The sequence below is a fragment of the Eptatretus burgeri genome, chromosome 15, assembly GCF_056783735.1.
Source record: "Eptatretus burgeri isolate ZD-2024b chromosome 15, Ebu_testis_v1, whole genome shotgun sequence".
Taxonomy (NCBI): Eukaryota; Metazoa; Chordata; class Myxini; order Myxiniformes; family Myxinidae; genus Eptatretus; species Eptatretus burgeri.
In genome coordinates this window covers 2,063,601-2,086,100 of record NC_140975.1, presented here as the reverse complement: position 1 = coordinate 2,086,100, position 22,500 = coordinate 2,063,601, and the positions used below count along the sequence as shown (strand labels likewise).

At 42.0% G+C, this 22,500-nt stretch overlaps 1 protein-coding gene across 7 annotated transcripts in view; it reads right to left on the bottom strand.

Annotated features, from left to right (window-relative positions):
- The window catches only part of LOC147011308 (sentrin-specific protease 6-like), a 136,084-nt gene that overhangs the window by 81,859 nt on the left and 31,725 nt on the right, over window positions 1–22,500 (bottom strand). For 2 of the 7 annotated variants that reach the window (XM_085857593.1, XM_085857591.1), the window contains exons 3-14: window positions 17,379–17,436; window positions 16,972–17,079; window positions 16,702–16,802; window positions 12,619–12,738; window positions 12,363–12,421; window positions 12,017–12,150; window positions 11,634–11,870; window positions 11,310–11,463; window positions 10,590–10,960; window positions 10,246–10,422; window positions 10,040–10,067; window positions 3,614–3,796 (exon numbers count right to left, since the gene is read on the bottom strand). In XM_085857593.1, coding sequence (XP_085713719.1) covers window positions 3,614–3,796; window positions 10,040–10,067; window positions 10,246–10,422; window positions 10,590–10,960; window positions 11,310–11,463; window positions 11,634–11,870; window positions 12,017–12,150; window positions 12,363–12,421; window positions 12,619–12,738; window positions 16,702–16,802; window positions 16,972–17,079; window positions 17,379–17,436 — 1,730 coding nt within the window. Of the gene's footprint in view, window positions 1–3,613; window positions 3,797–10,039; window positions 10,068–10,245; window positions 10,423–10,589; window positions 10,961–11,309; window positions 11,464–11,633; window positions 11,871–12,016; window positions 12,151–12,362; window positions 12,422–12,605; window positions 12,739–16,701; window positions 16,805–16,971; window positions 17,080–17,378; window positions 17,437–22,500 lie in introns of those variants that run through there. The other 5 variants (XM_085857595.1, XM_085857596.1, XM_085857592.1 and 2 more) reach the window with 4 other exon arrangements.

The window sequence follows — 22,500 nt, the reverse complement described above, 5'->3', positions numbered from 1 at the left end:
ATTACTCCCTCCTCCGGTATAGCAGACCTGAGCCTCGTCCTGGCGGCGCAGTTGCTCTCTTCATCAAAGAATATTCTTCACTCACCATGCACAGCCCTCTCTCTCCACCAAACAGTGATGACACCACTTACATCTCGCTCACCAAAAACATGAACCAACTTCTATGGGGAAAAATTTATATTAATGTATTCTAAATTGTTCAAATGGAGTTTTAGAAATGCAAGTTTTATGCTACAAGTTGAATTGGCTGTCCTTTCTGGCCAAGAGACTTTTGCCCTAAATGTTGATAAATGTCTTGGTCTGGAGCGGTGTGACCTGAGCTGATAACAACGAACCTTTGCCTCAAAATGTACGAAGTGGCTTCTCGTCTGAAGGACACATCTGCAGTCTGAGTTGATAGCCCCCACTACTCTCCCATGAAAGTATAAAATGCTTTGAAATGTGAATTTTTTTCAGTGCAAGTACCTGAGGAAGTATTAGAATCTCAGTGGCTTGTACTCCTTGGACCTGACCAAGTACAAAGTTAGAATAAAACTCTGATGTAATGTGGAAGTGAATTGAATCGGGTTGGTTTAACTGTTAACTAAAAGTAAGAATAAATGAAATAGAAACAAATAATATTGCAACAAATGGGGATTCTTAAGTTCATTGCACGAGGGTGAGAAGTGTATAGTGGATAATGAGAAAATAAATTGTTTCACAATGCAAGGACGAGTGTAGACATCGGTTATCAGTGTCAGTGGGTTTTATGCAGGATTTTTTTTAACCAAATCGGACAAACGTTAAACTCTGCCTGAAGTTAAATAGGATTCCACAATCAACCAGGGAAAATCCTTCAACGATCACAACGGGGTGGGTTAAAAAATTCCACATCACTTTCATCCCAACCATTTCTTCCTCATATGTGGTGAGTTCAATTGTCATCATGCCAGTTGGCTGGGAGTGTGTACCTCTCTCACCTGCCATTGAACCTCAGCAAAGAGCTTCTGTGACTCATTGGGACTAACACAATCTGTCAACTTCCCGACCCGGATCTCAACAAACGGTACTCAATCTCTTCTGGATCTGATTTTGACCAATTTCCCTGAAAATATCCGCTGTTCTTCCTCCACTCCAATCGGTTCATCTGACCCCATGCTTGTCAAAGTAGACATTTCTCTGGCTGTTATTACAGAACCACCTGAGCGCCGTCGAGTCTGGCATTTCACTCAGACCGACTGGCAGAGACGTCAAGCAGCCAAACTTTTGACAAGTCTCCCATCTCCACTTCCTTCGACATCAACTCGTCCTGGGAATTCTTTCAAAGAAACTTGCTTTCTCTCTCATACACAGATTTATCCCCTCTCATTTTCAGTTGTCCGACCCATGGTACACTAAAGCTTGTGGTGAGAGGCAGTTGTCCTGAAACAACTTGCCTTCACCCAATGGAAGGCTAATCCAACTGAAGGCAATCTGTGGAAACCAAGGCTTTTAGGATCATTGGCATCTCCTGCGATGAAGCTGAATCTTTTCGTCTCTGACTCCCTCACCGCAGGCAGGTCAGTGGTCTGTCCTCTACCTTCTCCTCTCTGGCCTCGGCCCCCCCTTCTCTGTCTGAGATATGTCCCCCCCCCACCCCCACACCATATTTCCGCAGCACGCTCAAGGTCCGCCAGCAACCCACTTCTGGTAAAACTACCAAAATCAAGAATCACTGCTCACCTTCACTCTTTCAATCCTCTTTTCCCCTGCCTTTGGAACAAACTCCCACACACTCTTCAATCCCACTCTTCCCTCCAGGTCTTCAAAACAGCTGTTCACCACCATCTCTTATCTTCACCCTTCTAAAACCATGATCTTTTATGCTCCGCCAATCCACCTCCTTCAAATACCCTGCTTTCTTTCCTGAAAGTCCCTGTCGTGTCCATCTTGTTTATCTCGTGTACCCCGCCCCATCCCTCTCCCTTCCACAGATCTCATGTCTCTGTTCCACACTTTTTTTTCCTTCTCTCTCCTGCTCACCTTGTTGTACATTCTGTGTGTTAGCTCTCATATGAGCCTCAACAGTGTATACAAAAAATATATATATCAAGATAAAATACATTGAATTTAACAGACGACCGTCACCTTTTTACTGGCATAAGAGAAAAATCACAGCCTTGGTGGAGTATAATGAATGTGAGCCATATCAAGTAAGTCTTATTGAAGAAAATTTATACAAATAAGTTTGAGGATGTAAAGAAAATAACCATCCTTGAATGGAAAACTTATCCACTACAATCTCAAAATTATATGCTTAGACAAGAGCAGGAAGAGAGGCTTGTCATTTCATCTCTTCTCAACAAAGACACTTAAACCACAAAATGGTATACGTAAACTAGGACATTCAGTAGAGCGCATACCTCCGCCACGTAATACCTGATCCACGAGAACATATCTGGCCCAATACATTTTTGAAATGTCATGCCATGTATCGTTTTTGGCCCGATCTCTCAATGGTTAAGAAGCACTTCGAAAATTAAATAATTCTCATATCCAGATTCGGATCTTCACCAAAATCGAATCAATTCCTATTTGCAACACACCCGTGTTCACCAAGTTTCGTCCGAATCCGTCCACAACCTTTTGAGAAATCATGCTACAATATCGTTTTTGGCCCCATCTCTCAATGGTTAAGAATCTTTTTTTTTAAATTCTAGTAGTCAGATCCGAATTCGGATCTTCACCAAAATCGAATTAATTCTTCCTTGTAACACACCAAACGTGTCCACCAAGTTTCGTCCAAAACTATCCACAACTTTTTGAGAAATCATGCTGTAATATCGTTTTTGGCCCAATCTCTCAATGGTTAAGAATCACTGAAAATTCTAGTAATCAGATCCGGATTCGGATCTTCACCAAAATCGAATCAGTTCATCCTTGTCACTCACCCAACCTGTCCAAAAAATTTCATACGAATCCATCTAAAACTTTTTGAGATATCCTGCACACAAAGACAGAGACAGACAGACAGACAAAGGGGTGAAGAAAACTTCCTACACCTTTGGTGGCGGAGGTAAAAATATTCGTGGGTTTGCTGTTTGAGTATATATATTTGAATAATGTGAAAGACCTGCATTGCCCCTCCCCCTCCCCTCCCCAAGTAGTTGGTCTATTAAGGATTTAATATTTCTTAATGGCTTAGTTGGGGAAGAGAGAAATAGGAAGAAATATTGGGAGATTTGGAGTGTGTCAAAAAGTTTTTCCCTTTTCCCCCACTCACTTGTATGTAAATTTTGAGGTGTCCCAGAACCCCCATTCTTCAACTACTCAACGTTTTCTTAGCGATAAAGCGCTCAATCCCCCACCCATTATTCCTCACGCCAATCATAGAATGTCTGATCTTCATACCTACGAATTGCTGAATACATCGCATCATACTTATTGTTGTGCTTGATTTGCATAAACAAGTTATCACTAAGTTTATGCCAAATATTTGATCTGCACAGTTCTACAAACAACAACAAAAAAAAACCTGAAACAACCGTTTTCCTCTATCCTTGTGGTCACACAAAATAAACTTTCCAAACACACGAAACCGACAAACGCAATCAAAGACACCATCGGCTCATTGATCGCACGTCCGGTCACTCACTTTGACTGTTCGGTTCGAACCAACAATCCCCACACTTGGTCATCCGCAGGGTACAACGCAGGACGTGAGCTGCTGAAGGTGTGCAGTGCAGGAAGAATGAGGAGCAGTGACGTGCGCTCGAGTATTCCCAGGACAGCACGTCACGCAGAGGTAGGATCAGATCGTGGGAATCATCGATGGGCCCTGAGATCACACGATAAGAAGATTTAAAGAGCGATCTCCAGGAGCCGAACAAATAACCGCCCATTCATCGAATGGACAAGAGACAAATAAAGGATAAAGACTATCAAGATGAGATTCCCTTTGAGGCTTGTCAGGGCAGAGGCGAGTAAGCACGATTAAGAAATACGATTTCAAAGAACGCCCATCATATAAAACCGGAGAAGTGCAATAAGAGTGATAATGTGTTTGAATGAATGATGTAATAGGTGAAAAGATGTTTGAATGAAAGATGTAATAAGAGGAATAAGATGTTTGAATGAATGATGTAATAAGAGTGATAATGTGTTTGAATGAATGATGTAATAAGAGTAATAAGATGTTTGAATGAATGATGTCATAAGAGTAATAAGATGTTTGAATGAAAGATGTAATAAGAGGAATAATGTGCTTGAATGAATGATGTAATGAGAGTGATAAGATGTTTGAATGAAAGATGTAATAAGAGGAATAATGTGCTTGAATGAATGATGTAATGAGAGTGATAAGATGTTTGAATGAAAGATATAATAAGTGGAATAAGATGTTGAATGAATGATGTAATAAGATGTTTGAATGAATGATTTAATAAGAGTAATAAGATGTTTGAGTGAACGATGTAATAAGAGGAATAAGATGTTTGAATGAATGATGTAATGTCAGTGATAAGATGTTTGAATGAAAGATATAATAAGTGGAATAAGATGTTTGAATGAATGATTTAATAAGAGTATTAAGATGTTTGAAGGAATGATGCAATAAGTGGAATAAGATGTTTGAATGAATGATTTAATAAGAGTATTAAGATGTTTGAAGGAATGATGCAATAAGTGGAATAAGATGTTTGAATGAATGATTTTATAAGAGTAATAAGATGTTTGAATGAATGATGTAATAAGAGTAATAAGATGTTTGAAGGAATGATGTAATAAGAGTAATAAGATGTTTGAAGGAATGATGAAATAAGAGGAATAATGTGCTTGAATGAATGATGCAATGAGAGTGATAAGATGTTTGAATGAAAGATGTCATAAGAGGAATAAGATGTTTGAATGAATGATGTAATGAGTGATAAGATGTTTGAATGAAAGATATAATAAGTGGAATAAGATGTTTGAATGAATGATGTAGTAAGAGGAATAAGATGTTTGAATAAATGATGTAATAAGACGAATGTGTTTGAAAGAATGATGTAATAAGAGTAATAAGATGTTTGAATGAATGATTTAATAATAGTAAATCAGATGTTTGAATGATGTAATAAGAGGAATAAGATGTTTCACAGACTGATACAATAAGAGTGCGACTACAGATATTGCTGAGGGATGGGGATGGAGGAGGCCAACAATATGAATAACCCTTTCAGACAAATTATTGTGATTGTGCAAAACACTACTGGAACACATTTACAACTTACTTTGCATCCACCTGGTTTGCCTCAGGTAAACGGACAGTTTCACAAGATGCACTTTAAGCAAAGGTCTAATGAATGTTATTCATTTTCAAAGAACCAACTTCGGCTTTTGCAATGCTTCACCATTCACAAACGTTAGTGTTACCGAACCTAATCCTGGAATCTTTACAAAGGAGAGACAAAACAACCCAAACTCAATACAACTGTGAATGATGATGCCCATAAATTACTCAGAACTTGTGCTTTGAGTGCATCGCAGCCTGTTAGATATTACAAATCCTGAATTTAAACAACCTGATCTCTGAAAGTCTGGCAACTCGGCTGTCCCATAACATACATGTATACATATGAGGCCCCACGAGGAGGAGTGATGCAAGCGACATTTTTCAATGATATGATGATGATAGGAAAAGGGTTAAAATAGTGCTATATGGCATCAACTCCAAAATGGCCGATGTGTCCCTTACATCACTCCTCCTCGCGGTGTGTGTGCGTGCGTGCGTGCGTGCGTGCGTGCGTGCGTGCGTGCGTGCGTGCATAGTATCTATATTATCAAAATATGTGGAGTGGGACAAGCACTCCCGCAATCTCCAGTGGACAAAGTCCCACAACAAAGTGGCACCTCCAACCGAGAGGCCAAGGCCCAGCGACTCTGTCAAACAGACAAAGATTACATGGTCAACATCAGTTAAACATCAAATGGAGCCACCTATCCAGATTTCAGGCATATTTGCCCTCATCAGAACAGCATACCAATAAATGTCTAACCAATGATGACCACATTCGTCGTTTAAACATCAGACGCACCTTCTGACTGTTATGGTGAGCATCGCCGTGGATTATGTCTCACACGGTAAAACCACAAAATCCGCACAGAACAACCATCCATCTGCCACCCAGACGATTGTTTCCGCAAATGCAAACCATTCAACCAGAGGGCACGTTATATGATCGGCGGGTAAATATAAACATGTGGAGTGTGACAAGCTTTGGTGTAGGACTACGTCCAATCGAGATCGGGGAAGTGCTCGTCACACTCCACATGTTTATATTTACCTGCCGATCACATCACGTGCCTTCTGGTTGAATGGTTTGCATTTGCGGAAACAATCGTCTGGGTGGCAGACGGATGGTTGTTCTGTGCGGATTTTGCGGTTTTACCATGTGAGACATAACCCGTTGCGATGCACACCATAGCAGTCAGGAGATGTGTCTGATGTGCATGTGTATACACACACATATGAAATATATGTATATGCATACATATACAAGCCGGTAGGCGACATGGGTGGTCGCTACATAATTGAATACTAGTCATACAGTTTGACGGATCGGGCTGAAATTTTTGACAAAGAGGTTGATTATAGTGTGCATAAAAGCCTGGAAGCCGATTTTTTGATTTTCGAAAAAAATTGATTTTTCATAAATTTCAAAGTCCCGTTGCTTGGCAACGGTGGGTCCATAGCAACGGTGCTCAAAAGCATACAACTAGATCCTGGTATGAAGCTACCTGTCAAGTTTCATCAAAAGCAGTTGACTCCTCTGGCCTCCAGAGCTGTCCATTACATACAAACATAGACAAACGGAAAAATTGAGAATAAGGGTAGTCGATTGACCACCCAATACATATATATATATATATATATATATATATATATATATATATATATATATATATATATATATATATATATATATATATATATATATATATATATATATATATATATATATATATATATATATATATATATATATATATATATATATATATATATATATATATATATATATATATATATATATATACATATACATATACATATACATATACACACACACACACACACACACAAACACACGCACACAAATAAAAAAGGAGCAGTGTCTGTTATAACTTGAGAACGGATTAACAGATTCCAATAAATCAAACTACGTTGGATTCATAGAACTCCCAGGATGGTTGGTGATGGGAATTTTTTTTTGTTTGTTCGTTTTGTTTATGGGCACACATGGCGAAACTGCAAATGCTAACTTGTGACACTGTTTATTACCCCAGACTTTCAGAAATCCATTTTCTTCTTGCTGTTATGATCAGCCATCAAAGCAACAAGGCCAAATGTGTCCAAGAGCCACATCCTAAAGGTTTTGTCTTCACCAGAAGAACAAGAAGAAGAACAACAACAACGCGGAGCTCTCTTGGAGCCAGCGTTCGCAACGCGATGCGGCTAAAAATTGGTATTTCCATCAGCGAAGCGACGGGTCTTATATTCTCATGTATTTCTGCATATTGTTACAAATTTGGAATTAGATTGCACACAACATACAAGTTTCTTTGGTCAGCTATGTCGATAAGTGCTTGTTCCCTCTATAGCTTACCTTCCATTGTTTAAATGTTTAGAAATCGATTTGATGCGCTGCGGATCGATTTAATAGTTAGGGAACGAAACAATGGAGACGTCCCTCCCCCTCTTCTGCGAAGAGGAAGAGGAGACCTGCCGTCCCGTGATTCATGATGTCAACACCTCCCTCCCACCCATGGTGGAGCGGGGGATGGATCACGAGGGCACGAGTCACGCTGGGCAGGGGGGAGGGGGGGGCAAAGAAGGATAAAGAGGAGATCCTTTCTTTTGTTCGTATTTGAAGCGGAGTTAAAGGCTGCATCGTTCAGCAGACCTTCGGGTCCTGTTTGGCTTGGGTTAGAGTTGAGGCCTTCGGAAGCTTTTTGCTTCTGCAGAGGAGTTCAGCAGAGCTTCGGGTCCTGCTTGGCTCGGTAGGCTTTTTGGAGAGCTGCTTTGATTTGAAGAAAGTTGAGCCGGTTGCTCGGCTCGAGCTGCGAATGGTGGCTTCTTCTTCTTGGTTCGTGGAGCTCTTTGTTCTCCGTTTGGTTCCTGGCTTGGTGAGACTCATCGACCTCTTCTTGGAGGTGGTTCCTCAGGGAAGCGAAGCATCGACGGGAAGGATCGGCGCCTCGTCTCACCAGCACGTGTTGAGAAGCTCAGGAGGATTCACGGGAGCTCGGGAAGGATCGCGGCTCATGGAGATTGGATCCAGCTTGCTCTCGCTGGAGCCCGGGTCCGAACAACTTGAAGACTACACGAGGTGGAGAGGTTCGAGAAAGGCTCTGGGTTTCAGCTCACCTGTCCTCCGAGCTGGAGCTCGTTATAAAAGGCCTCAGCCACCATTTCTTGGGTGTGTGTGTGCATACGCGTGTCCGTGGGCCTGTCTAATAAGTAGGAAATTGTTAAGTGCTTTGTGTGCTGTAAATCTTTGCATTTCGTATAGTCGGAATAGTTCTGCTCTTACGTGCTTCCCTATTTCCCCATTATTATTAATAAATACCCCAATTGTTGAATGTTTTCAGCTCGTCGCGTCCATTCTTTCATCGACTGAGCATTTTGTGTGTTGGTAGTTAGAAAGCCATTGGTTTGCCGTAAAAGGGGGACATTTGGACCGACGGTTCTCGGCGATTAAGCCGCTCGGAATCACGCACAGGACAGCATCGCCTCGGCGGTTTGTTCAGTACGAGTTCCGTCGAGGGTGGAATACCCCGGTAGTTGGATCACGTGGGTATTTAGGTACATTGAAGACTGACAATCGACCCTACCCCACGTGATCTGCCCATTGGCGTATTTCGGTTCTTGTACAAGGACCCGTCGACTCGGACTTATCCGGGCGGCGATCCATATTCCAGGCGATCGGTCGGACCGACTCGACTTGCGGCTCCGTCAGAGCGGTCGGTTGGTGGCCGACCCCGGCCCGTAACAATATACATATTGTGTGTATATATATATATATATATATATATATATATATATATATATATATATAATATCCATCCATTGGGACCATGATCTGCTCTGTGCAGTGCATTGTGCTGCCTAAGTGGTCTCCTTGGTTATTGACACAATCCTGGATGGGTCGCCACTCCGACACAGGACACCAGAAAGCTGGCACTCATTTATGCCGGCCTTGGAAGGATGACGGGCAGGGTCAACCCCACCTGGCATAAATTAAAAATCCGAGTGGGATTTGATCTCAGGATCCTCAGATCCCAAGCCCACCACCCAAACCATGAAGCAAACACCAGGCATGCATAAATAATATATAAATACATATTTAAATATCTATATATTACTAAAACTCTCATCTTCTCTATGTATATATGTATGTTCCCGAAATACAGCCAAAACGGTACACGATAGTGCAAAATATTTAGGGCCACCTTACTCACCATTCTCCTGCGGTGTGCAGTATCAAGTTCCGTTCAAATCGGGCAACGAAAAAAATTGAAAAAATTCAATTCTCGATTCAGTCAAGTACTCTTTGGGAGAATTTGATCAATGCAAACAACCTCAGTGGTATAGTTCACTGGGGCTATATATATATATTTTTTTAATGATTTTTTTTATCAACCGCTGTCACAACGGGAACCAAACGGGTTTGTTACGGGATAAATATAATATATAAATATATATATATATATATAAAGTATATATAAAGTATATATATATATATATATAAAGTATATATATATATATATATAAAGTATATATATATATATATATATATATATATATATAATACATACATGTATCTCTCACACGCACACATACACACAGTGAAAAGGTAGGACATGCTGATGAAGGTAAAAGTACCGGTGCCTTGACACTCATGCTATACACAAGCTTAACTCACCAGCTTGTGGACAGCATGGAAGAGAAACACCAAAATCAGTACAGGTGACAGCAGGTATGGCAATATAAATATCCTTGAATAACAAAACGTGTAATCACATTTGTCTAGAACATTACCTTTAAAGGTCACATTTTCGACAGAAACCTGAAAAACAAACCAGTGAAGTTGAAAAGCAACCAATGAAATTGTCGTGCCTTTAAAACACATTCAAAACACCTCATTCCCAACCCGAAAGAGAAAGACAAATCCTCTGGCCAAAGTCCCTTGACATGTGCAAAATTGTGTTTCGCTCGAGGTAACAAGTCGGTAAAAAGTTACCCACCGTGACACTTCTCTGGGCCATCACTTTCAATGTTCCCAAACGCAAAAACCTGCACTGTAACTGCAGAACCATTGAATAGCATTTCTCAGACTCGGATGTCAGAGAGGACTGCGTCGCACTTGCTTGCTTCGGCCTGACCTTTCGCTGCTTGTCCTGGGACAAAGCGAGCTGCCCAAACTGTGAAACAACCATGCAGGACAATCTGGCCGGCTTGAACAAACAAACATTGTGGCTCAAGGAGAACCTCAAAATTCAGGCATACAAACAATAAGAAATAAAAGTATCTGTACAAGTACATACACACGCATAATTCATCCGTTAAGGACACCATTCATTCACCCCACCTCATCTTTCATGCGAGCCTTCTTGTTCAGTAGAGGAGGAACAGGTGGTAGTGTTGAGAGAAACTGCAGCTCGGTCTTTGAATCTTCCTCAGGCGTCAATCGCGCGTCACTATCCAGACTCGGTTCCCGATCTCTGGATGTGCAATGTTCAGCAATTGGCTCCAAAATGGGATTTTCACACTCAGAGGTCAGCAAATCAGATCTCGATTTTGCTTTTTCCTCCGTCATGTCGATGTCAGATTCAAACACCAAACCATTGTCATCTGAAAGTGAGCGATCAAGTTGAGGTGTACATTCCTCGGTCGCCGCTGCCACACGGTCCTCTTTCCGTCGTTTTCTCTCCTCCTCTTCCTCATCACTTGACAGAACAACTGCCAAGAACATTTGCACATTGTAGGAATTTCAATCTTTTTGGGAACATAATTAGCTTTAACAACACATAACATGCACCATGTAAACACCAATATGAATAACACAACGGAAACAATCCTAACTTATGGAAATTGTCTTTAGTTAATAAAACAGGGGATCGCATTGAGGGTTCTTGGTAGTCCAAAACGCAGCCATTTCAACCCACAGGGAAAGCTTTGTACATAGCACTTACACTTTATTTAAAATGAGCAATTCATTTGAACAAGCTGATAGCAGCTCCAATAAGTTTGCGAAATGTAAATGCTTAGTGTGAAAATAGAGGCCAAAGAAACCATTCATTACACATACTGGGTTCAGCTGGCTGCTGTGGTCTACCAAGAGACCGACGGCCATTACGCCTGAACCTCTGAGACAGAAGACCTCGTCTACCCCTCTCGGTAGGACATGAGGATGGTGGTCGTGGCTGAAAACTGCCTCGACTCTCATTGCTGACACAACGAACCTGAGAGTAAGGTGGGGGAGGGAGGAGGAATTTTTTTTTTTTAAGCTTTGCTTTGACCCATTAGAAACTACATTTTCAACTGCAACCTAACCACAAAAGTAATAAACAAAAACAAGATATAAAGAGTAATTATTTAATGATATATTTGAATTAATGTCTGACTTCCTTACCACGACACCATGGCCAATTCCAATGAGGTGCGTGCTTTTGAACTGCACGACTTGTGCCGATCGCAACCCTTCCTTCAGAATATCACTTTCCACAACCATAGACGTCGCAGCGCTGGTGAGTGGTGTGGTATTCGCTCCCTCGTCGATGCAGACAGCAGTCATTTTCCCGCACGTTCTACATGGGTTATTCACCGTGCCATCATGCGCATCACACTCTGCGCAAGATTCCGGTTGGGTCTGTGGGCAGGTGTCATTACCTCAACTGAACTTCAGTAAAAAAAGATAAATTAAAGTAAGAATGGTTCACAGATCGTTTTTTTTTTTTTTTCGATACTAAAAAAATATAAATCCAAGAGGCACAGTAGGGGCAAGGCAGGTCTCACCATAGCCAGATCATAGGTGTCTGACATGCCAGGTGCAGGAGAGGTGCAAAGGTTGTCATTCCTGTGACGTTTGCTTACAGAAAGCCTTTTAAAACATCCCTCTCCAGCCATACTTGGACCGATGTCCACAGTCCCTGCACAAGGACACTCATTTTGCATAAAAAGGGGAAAAATGCCAAACTTTCAACATGAGCACTCGAGGTATTGCTGCGGCACACGCATCTCAAGGTAAAATGTGCATTGTTTGTCCTCACTGAGAGCACCGACCAAAAGGAGTACGTCAGGACATGAATAGAGCACTCAAAATACAAATAAATAAAAACTGGATCGACTAAAATATTCATACCTTTCCCTGCCGATTCCACCTCTATCATGAGCTTGGGAATGGACTGAACTTGTCCTTCACTGGAAGAAAAAAATTCCATTTTTGAAATCAAACATGTTACTCAAGGTGCACTACAAATCATCCACAAAGAGCCAGGCAACTAAGGCAACCACTACCTATGAAACAAATATCTCAGTTAGGTGGAAAAAATTAATCAAAACAAAATTGATTATTTTGGGGAAAATAACTGTTTTGTACATTCACCTGGCCGAATTACCTTTGAGCCGTCGATCTGGTAGTCGTGACTAGTGCCGGGGTGATGTGCACGAAACGATTCCCAATGGGGGTGTTTGTTGGGATCGGGAGTAGCTGCACACTGCAATCACTAACCATCAACCTAGTACAGCAGATAAAGTGTGTCATGGTTAAGGAAGGGAAAAATAAATAAACAAGCAGTCATTGACTGGTACTTACGAAATTGTCAACTTGACCTCTGACCTTGTCTAATAAAAGCTGTCTCGAGAGAAGGTAGCAACGCAAACCAGAAGTTTCTACGATGATTCTGTACCAAACCATCAAATGTTTGACCTCACTGTGACCTTGACCTTTGACCAAAATCTAATCAGCGCGAGCCATCACCCTCCCGAATCACGTGGTGTAATTTGACATTGGTAGCTTCTTCCGCTCGAGTTATCGTGCCAACAAACAAACACACACACACACACACAAACAGTCATAGATTGGTCCTTACGAAATCGTCAACTTGACCTCTGACTGTCTAATAAAAGCTGTCTCTAGAAAAGGTAGCGACGCAAACCAGAAGTTTCTACGATGATTCTGTACCAAACCATCAAAAATTGAATGTTTGACCTCACTGTGACCTTGACCTTTGACCGATTTTGACCAAAATCTAATCAGCGCTAGCCATCACCCTCCTGAATCACGTGGTGTAATTTGACATTGGTAGCTTCTTCCGCTCGAGTTATCGTACCTACAAACAAACAAACAAACAAGCAGTCATAGACCGGTACTTACGAAATCGTCAACTTGACCTCTGACCTTGTCTAATAAAAGCTGTCTCTCGAGAATGTAGCGACACAAACCAAAAGTTTCTACGATGATTCTGTACCAAACCATCAAAAATCGTAACGTCGACTGAAGCAAAAATCTCCATTTCTCCAAGCAATTATTTTATCAGTCACAAAACCGTAATATTCGGCCATCCACCAACAATCTTTACATAATCCGACGGCTTAGAGAGTCAGGCATGCGACTATAACCTTTATTGGGATAAAAAAAATGACTTTTAAACACCATCTTTATCGAAAACACCATCAGCGCGCACACGGAAAACCATTACGTGATCAACGCCGCCTCGGCTCAAGTGCACTGCACCACGTGACGACCCGTGACGCGCGAGTGAAATATTTTTTCTAGAATCTTAAAACATCTCCAAAACATCCGATTTTTACCAGAATTTCGACCACCGAGTTTTAAGCGTCCAAAGCGATCGCAAAAACCGAAGACAAAATTTAAATCGAAGTTAAAACGAACTCGTAACGTCGACCGAAGCAAAAAATCTCCATTTCTCCACGCAATTATTTAATATTATTTTATCAGTCACAAAACCGTAATATTCAGCCATCCACCAACAATCTTAACATAATCCGACGGCTCAGCGAGTCAGGCATGCGTCGATAACCTTTATTCGGATAAAAAAATGACTTTTAAACACCATCTTTATCAAAAACACCGCCAGCGCGCACACGGAAAAGCATACATGACTCAACGACGCGTCTGCTCGAGCGCACTGCATCACGTGACGACCCGTGAAGCGCAAGTGAAATATTTTTTATACAATCTTAAAACGTCTCCAAAACATCCGATTTTTACCAGAATTTCGACAACCGAGTTTTAAGCATCCTAAGCGATCGCAAAAACCGAAGACAAAATTAAAATCGCAATTAAAACGAACTCGTAACATCGAGCGAAGCAAAAATACTCCATTTCTTCACATGAATTTACGGAATTATGTTTGACCTCACTGTGACCTTTGACCGATTTTGACCAAAATCTAATCAGCGCTTGCTATCACGTGGTGCAATTTGACATTGGTAGCTTCTTCCGTTCTCGAGTTATCGTGCCTACAAACAAACAAACAAACACACAAACAGAGGAGGGAAGTCATCAATATACTTACGAAATCTTTACATTTTGTAAGTAATAAATAAAAGTGTTTGGTCCTTTGTATCAATGGGACAGATGGGACATTGCATGAAAATAATGAATTTAAAGGCACATTCTGCTTTGTCGTTCTGGCTGGTGGAAAGCACAACTTTTTTATATTTTTTTTGTAAATACAGGTGGTGAGGCTCATGGGAGAACAGAACAACAGGGGGCAAATGATCTACAGACAAAATACGCAAAGGGAAAACAGTGGAATGACAACAAATGGAAGCACCAAAGCATGACAAGAGAAAATGCAGCACAAGGGTTGGAACAGGGTCTCAATGGGTGTAGAAAACTTCAGTAATACAAAGTGGAGAGACCATGTGATGGTGGTGTATATCAGACTTGAAATTAGTGCTTGAGAATTAACTCGGTAAGACACTTTCACAGGTGAGAAAAGAGGGGTATGAAATAATGGAGGTGAGCATAAAGTTGAGAGGTAGGGAGGGGAATAAGAAAAGGAACTCTTACAGAATGCATACAACATGGAAGAACAGGGGTATGGGAGGGTAGGAGAAGACTAAGAGTAGAGCTTGAAAACAAATCCTAAGCCACCAACTTGAATAAGATTAGAAAGTAGATCCTTAATCTCACTCTCCAGTAACAAATTCATATGTTATGGAAGACCTTGGATTCCATGGCCTTGAGAATGACAAAATGGGAGGCAGTAGCACCAGCCCATAATGGGGAGCCATATCCCATTGCACTTTGGATGAACCTTTGGATAGCGTCATAAACTAAGCTTGGCAGAAGAAAGACTTGGCTTGCAGAGATTTGGTGGTAGGGAGCTATGGAGGCCAGCTTGGAGATTGGATCTACCGAAGATAAGTTACAACTGATGGTGAGGCCCAAGAACTCTGAGGATTAGACCTCTCCCAGAAGATGACCACAAAAACAACTTGGGGATTTTCAAGCTGGTCTTTAAGGAGAGACAAAGTAAGAGTGGGATGTTCCGGTGTTAAATAATATGTTCCTGGGAGATGATCTGTTGCTATTTTCAAAGATTTGTAAAGTTGTGTTGCTGCAACCCATCTGGCAGAAGGTAGAATGGATTCTTCCAGTTAAGCAGAGATCATTGATGTAGTTCATGAACAGGATTGGTCCTGGGATGCTATGTTGAGGAACACCAGCCAAAAGAGATAGAGCATGGTACAGAACGTGTTGCAAAGAAAACCGCTGGTTGCAAGTATCAAGGAATCCTGCCGGCCATTCAATGTACTGTAGAAACGATCAGGGTACTGCTTGGAAAGCAGAGTAGGACGTCAGACAGATTTGAATGCATGAGACATCCAAAGGAAATGTAAAAAAGCCCTTGTTTACTACTACAAGCTTAGGAAAGCAGAGTAAGGTCCTGTTTTGAGGTGGTGGCCAGCTTTGGAGGCACAATCTGTCCAAGACAGTTTATGAGGAAGTTCCATAAACAGCAGCTCTTGCAGAGGACGACAACAGAAATGTGATTTGTCTGCCCAATCAAGGAGGGAGAGTGAGAATCTTCTTCTTCTTTCGGCTGCTCCCGTTAGGGGTCGCCACAGCGGATCAACCCTATGATCCGCATAGTGATTTGGCACATGTTTTTTATGCCGGATGCCCTTCCTGACGCAACCCTGGTCGCCTCTTACGACACAGGGATATGGTACATTTATTTCAACTGGGGTATACACCGGCCCAGTACACTGGTACTCATTTCGCCGACCTCAGAAGGATGACAGGCTGAGTCAACCCCCTGGTGTATTAATTCAGTGGCCCAACAGGGCTTGAACTCAGGACCTTTTGGATCCAAAGCCGCTGCCCGAACCACTGCGCCAACACCAGGCTGAGGGAGAGTGAGAATATGGGTCTTTATTGCATGTAAAGATGATGAGTTGTTTTTTTTCTTGGTCTTTTTTTTCCCCCTGCAGATTGGCAGAAAGGGATGCTGGCACAACCAACCGAAGGAGGAGCAGCGGAACCTCAACATAAGCATTAGGAAAACACGTTCAAAATGAAACACTCAGCTACACCCTGTAGCATTTGTTTGCATTGGCAGCATGTGCAAATCACATGACATTCCTTTAACAACTGCACAAAATTTGCTGAAGGTTAAAGTGTTCCTAAATATGTCAGCCCATGTTGAACTTCGCGCACACCTTACCTCCCGATGTCACTACGGATGGGAGTGCGGACCAACAGAGCGCTTCCCATACTTGACTTGTGCTCTAGCGGGTGGCTGTTCAAGCATGGGGTCACAGAAGTCTAGCAAAAGGAAGAGGAATAAATGGGAAAAGGTGCAAATGACATTTTAAAGGAAAGAGCAAAGTAAAGAAGTGTGATGAGAGAAAGCAAATTTAACAGTAGGACATGATCTATAAATACAAGAGCGTGAGGACCAAAGTGAGACACAGCCGAGGCAGTGTGAACGTGCCTTCAGGTTCCTTCTCATATTGGAGCTGCTGGGACTCAAGCCCGGAGGACTTCGAGCGCGCGAGGAACGGGTGAGCGGGGAGCGGGTGATGAAGTTCACAGAAAGTTGCTGCAAGAATTAAAGTTTGGCAATTCAACCAAAATGGATAATTAGCTTCAGGGAGCAAAATGCTACCCCAGCATCATAAACCGTTACATCCGTTATGTTTATCATAAAAACCCTTTTGAAGATTATGAAAAACAAAACAAATGCCTTTAACCTTTATCGTTGTGATGGATGTTGACCGAACAACCACAATCGTCACTGCCGGTTGAAACATTCAAGAAAACACAAGCAGGAAAAAATATAAAATAAAAAAAACGAAATAAAATAAAACAGCAAATGCATTGTGCACAGCTTCACATTACCTTTGGTAGGGAAGCATGTCCCTTTCCCTTGTCATCTCCCTTGGAGAAAATCACAGGTCTGGAGAAAATGACAACACCCAGCATCAACTTTTAGAAAATAAATTCCTGTATTTGCTAAAAACATTCCCGACTCCTCTAACAATGCCAATGTGCACGCGCGCAGGCACGCACAAACAAAATGAAACAGTCATGTACCCCAACAATATAATGGTCAGCCAACATGCGTCTTGACACATTCCGCAGTTTACGCGTGAAAATACGGTATTTGCATGTGCATACATGCACAAATTTCCGTGTATGTGTACAGAGTCACGTGACAGTACCACGTGTAGCACTGAGTAAATTGAAACGCAGCAAGATTGGGTGAGCCATCCCAGTTGTGAAAACATTTATATTGATGTCCACACGTCATAGACGTGATGCCACGCCTCTCTGAAAATGAACAGAGACATGCTATTGGCATGCTTGAGACATGAAAGCCACAAAACGTTGTGGAAAGGCATTTTGGTGTTCATCAAAACACTACGCAGTCACACTGGAGATGTCATCAACAAAATGGCAAAGTCAGACACCATCCACGTTCTGGGCAACCATGTATGACGTCACATCGATAGGATAACCATATCTGGCAGGTGCACCTGCAGAATCGGTTCCAAGCAACAAGTTTTACAGCTCGCAGCATTCCTGGCTTGTGACCAATCAGTGCCAGAACTGTCAGGAATTGGTTCCGCAAGCATAACATCCGACCACGCCGACCAGCAGCATGTCCGATTTTGATGCCAAATCATCGACATGCACGCCCAGGTTCAAGAGACAAGATTAGGCCGATATTAATTTTACAGATGAGCCGAGGTTCCATCTTGACGGAAGTGATTGCCGTTGACACGTTTATCAAAGGGAAGGGGAACCATTACGCTGACACGTGTTGTGCAACATTCATCGTTCGGCGGTGGAAAGACGATGGTATGGAGAGGGATCACCTAACATCACAGAACCCAAGTGGAGGTAATTGATGGCATTTTGACAGGTATTTGGTAGCATGATGAAGTTCTCCATCCTAATGTCCTGTTCCTGCAGGTTCATGGACGTCACATCAAACTTCAACAGGATAACATGCACCCTCAAGTCGCACGAGTGGTCACAGACTTCATCGCAAAACAGAACATAGCCACACTTCCCTGACCAGCTGTCACCTGATCTTTCTCCCATAGAATATGCATGGAATGAAATGGAACGACGATTGCGTAGTCTTCAAAACCAGCTGTTGAGGATGGCTAAACTGTGGCAGGTCTTTGTACAGATCTGGAATGACATCCCTCAAACCTTCTTCAAGCATTTTGTGTTCTCAATGAGGTACCATTGCCAAGCGTAGGTCAATTGAGATAGTTTGTTTGAACACGAGCAAATGGTGGTCACACCAGATACTGAGCTGCGAACTGACTTTTGACTACACCCTTCTTCTAATCTCTGGAGACATATCTTGCACATGTGTTGACAATCTCATGTTTATCAAACACTAAATATTGATATGCCCAAACAAAGTGATGTGGTTGTTTTCATTTCTCAAAGGTGTAAATGATGTGAAATAACTCTTTTCCAGTGGTGTGTGTATGTGTGTGTATATATATATATATATATATATATATATATATATATATATATATATATATATATATATATATATATATATATATATATATATATATATATATATATATATATATATATATATATATATATATATATATATATATATATATATATATATATATATATATATATATATATATCTCCTGGTGTTGGTGCAGTGGTTAGGGCAGCAGCTTGGGATCCAACAGGTCCTGAGTTCAAGCCCCGTTGGGACACTGAATTAATACACCAGGGGGTTGACTCAGCCTGTCATCCTTCCGAGGTCGGCGAAATGAGTACCAATATACTGGGCTGGTGTATACCCCGGTTAAAATAGGTGTACCATATCCCTGTCATAAGAGGCGACCAGGGTTGCGTCAGGAAGGGCATCCGGCGTAAAACATGTGCCAAATCACGATGCGGATCATTCGGATGATCCGCTGTGGTGACCCCGAACGGGAGCAGCCGAAAGAAGAAGAAGAAGAAATATATATATATATATATATATATATATATATATATATATATATATATATATATATATATATATATATATATATATATATATATATATATATATATATATATATATATATATAGATTTATGTTTGTATGTATATATGTGTAGTGTGGAAACTAAAATAAAATAACAAAACTTACTATGCCAGGGAGATTTAATAAATAATGTATAAATGCTTTCCCAAGGAGACTCGTCTAATTGAACCTTGAATTCGGGCAACAGCTACAAAGTTAGTTTGTTTAAGCACGAACCTCATTAACCCTGCTTTCTCATTGTGTTGCAAAGCTATACCTTAAATGTGTAAAGAGATGCTCCACCACCATGCTGTGCTAAATGCTCATCATTGCCCATGTAAATGAAATGCCCTCTGTGCACGCAAGTCCTGAAGCAAGGCACACGTTCCTTCACTGCCTAATCTTGTTACTCACATGCTTTATGATGCATAGAATTGTTTTTCTCTTTGCTTTAAAGGACTTTTGTTTAACAGAGCTTACTTGTAGTCTGGTATTGATTAACCAGTACCTTTTGAAGCTTTGACCCCACCCTATTTACAATTACATTAAAGACCACGTTTCCAAGCTCAGGTGTTACGAATCTGGAAACCATTGGCATTCACACATACAGTTGACCCAAAGTTTAGTTATTTCGTTAAGTATATGCGGATAGTTAGAATTCCTCCATTATGTCTAATGGTAATTTCATGTGTGCACTGCGAGTTTCTTTCTTGTTAGTCCTGCATTAAATCCCCCCTCCACTCCTTCAGCACCATTACGCACGTGTTCGAAGCCACGGACAAAGTCGAGGGTGAGGATCATCTCAGGGCCGACTCCACCCCAGCAAGATGGAACGTTCCCCTCGTCCAATCGGGGGTGAGATCACCTCAGGGCCGACTCCACCCCAGCAAGATGGAACGTTCCCCTCGTCCAATCGGGGGTGAGATCACCTCAGGGCCGACTCCGCCCCAGCAAGATGGAATGTCCAACTCGTCCAATGAGGGGAGGACACGGATCGCCCAACACCCCCTGACCAATCCGGAGGCGAGTTACCTCAGAGCGGATCGCTCCACCCACCCAGGGGGAGGGATAACGGTGGCGGTCTTTTTCGGGGTTCCTTTTTGGTCGGTGGTCGCGTTGGTGGTGGTCGTGGCAGAGGTGTTTGGTGGTGCTCGTGTCGTCGATCGTCGTTCGTGGCAGCCAGGATTGTGGGCTCGTTGGATTCTGGGTCGTGGGCTCGAGTCCCACCGTGGTGGAGCGCTCGAGCTGAGGATCCCCGTTGCCATCCACAGACTCCAAGCTCCACAAGTGCGAGTTGGTAAATCGCACGAGGTGGCCAGGTACCCGGCCAGAATCTGACCCTCAGCTCGCCTTCCATTCCGAGCTGAAGGGCCGAAAAGACCCACAAGGTCCATTTCTTTTTGGGTGTGTGTGTGTGTGTGTGTGTGTGTGTGTGTGTGTGTGTGTGTGTGTGTGTGTGTGTGTGTGTGTGTGTGTGTGTGCGTGTGTGTCTGTGGCCAGTCTGATAAGTAGAAATCGTTTAAGCGATTCCATTGTACATTTGCCTGCATTATTATTTGTGGTCAAGTCTGCTCTGTGTTTCCCTCCCACTTACATTGGAAAGAAATAACTTAAATGTTCCAGTTCGTTGTCTGTGCCTTCTTTCATTGACCCAGTATGGTTCGGGCTTGAGAATTAGGGAGGCCGATTGTGCCGTAAATTGTCATTTTGGCCAGCGCAGCTTTGGTAATTCCCGCTCGGTTACGCCGACTCGGTTCGAACAAAGCCGGCCGAGGGTGTTGTTTCTCCAGTAGCTGGACCACGCGGCTACTTAGGTAAATTGGAATCAGACAAAAACACCCTAACCGAGCGGTCGAAATATTGCCGTCCACGGTCCATTAAGCGACCCGTTGACTTTGGAGTTCTCCGGAGTGACGACCTTCAATTCCGGTGTTCGGTTGGAGATGGTCCAACTGCTCAGTCTAGCGGTCGTCCTCGCCACCAAACCCAGCACCACAACAATATGTCAGAGGTCACATGGTTTGGCAGCCATATTGCATTTACTCGAAAACCTTATAAAAATCTTCTCCAGAACGGCTGGACAGAGAGGGGAAACTTCACACAAATGTTCCTCAAGCCTTGGGGATACCAGGGTATTCACGAATAACTGATAAATCACATGGTCTGACAGCCATATTGGATTGAGCAAAAATCTTTAAAAAAATAAAAAAATATAAAAAAAAGAGAATCTTTCTCTTGAGCTGCTTAATCAATCGACGTAAAACTTCACAACTACGACCTAGTAGTGTTGGGGAATATCTATGTTTTAAATTTCAACTTGATCAGGCAGATAGAATTTTTAATTTTTTTTTTTTTCTTTGATTTGGGTTTTGGGTTTTTTTTGAATAGGCTCACTTGTTTGTTCCTGGATGAATTTGAGGGTAGAGGAGTAGTAGTTGAAACCCAAATCCTATCCAGGTTCCTCGTGATGACTTCATCTTTGCCTTTTCCTTGTTTAGATTCCTTCTGATGACTCCAATGCAGGACTGTACCAACTTGATCTTCCATTTGATTTGAATTTTATATATTTACTCCCATTCTGAATTCAACTGAATAATAATAAAAAACAAGAAGTCACGAGTCAGGGTCAAGTGTCCGATCAAAGCAGGGTTGCATCAAAGCGGGACATCTTGCTACCCAGTCATCACTGTCAGTAGTTGTCAAGTGGCAATTCTCATTCTGTCTCATTAATTATTGAACACACCAGTATACAAAAGCACACAAAACCAATCCTAGCGAGGGTCTGCAATCTCCGTTTGCTCTTTTTCTTGTTTCAATTGTAATGTGTTTATTTCTGGCTGCAGTCGATCTTGATATTTTCTCCTAGTACAGGAACCGAACCCCACCCCCCCCCCTTTCCCATAGGCCCTTGGTTTCCACGATCACGGTTTTAACCTCTCACAGCATTTTCCAGGACCAT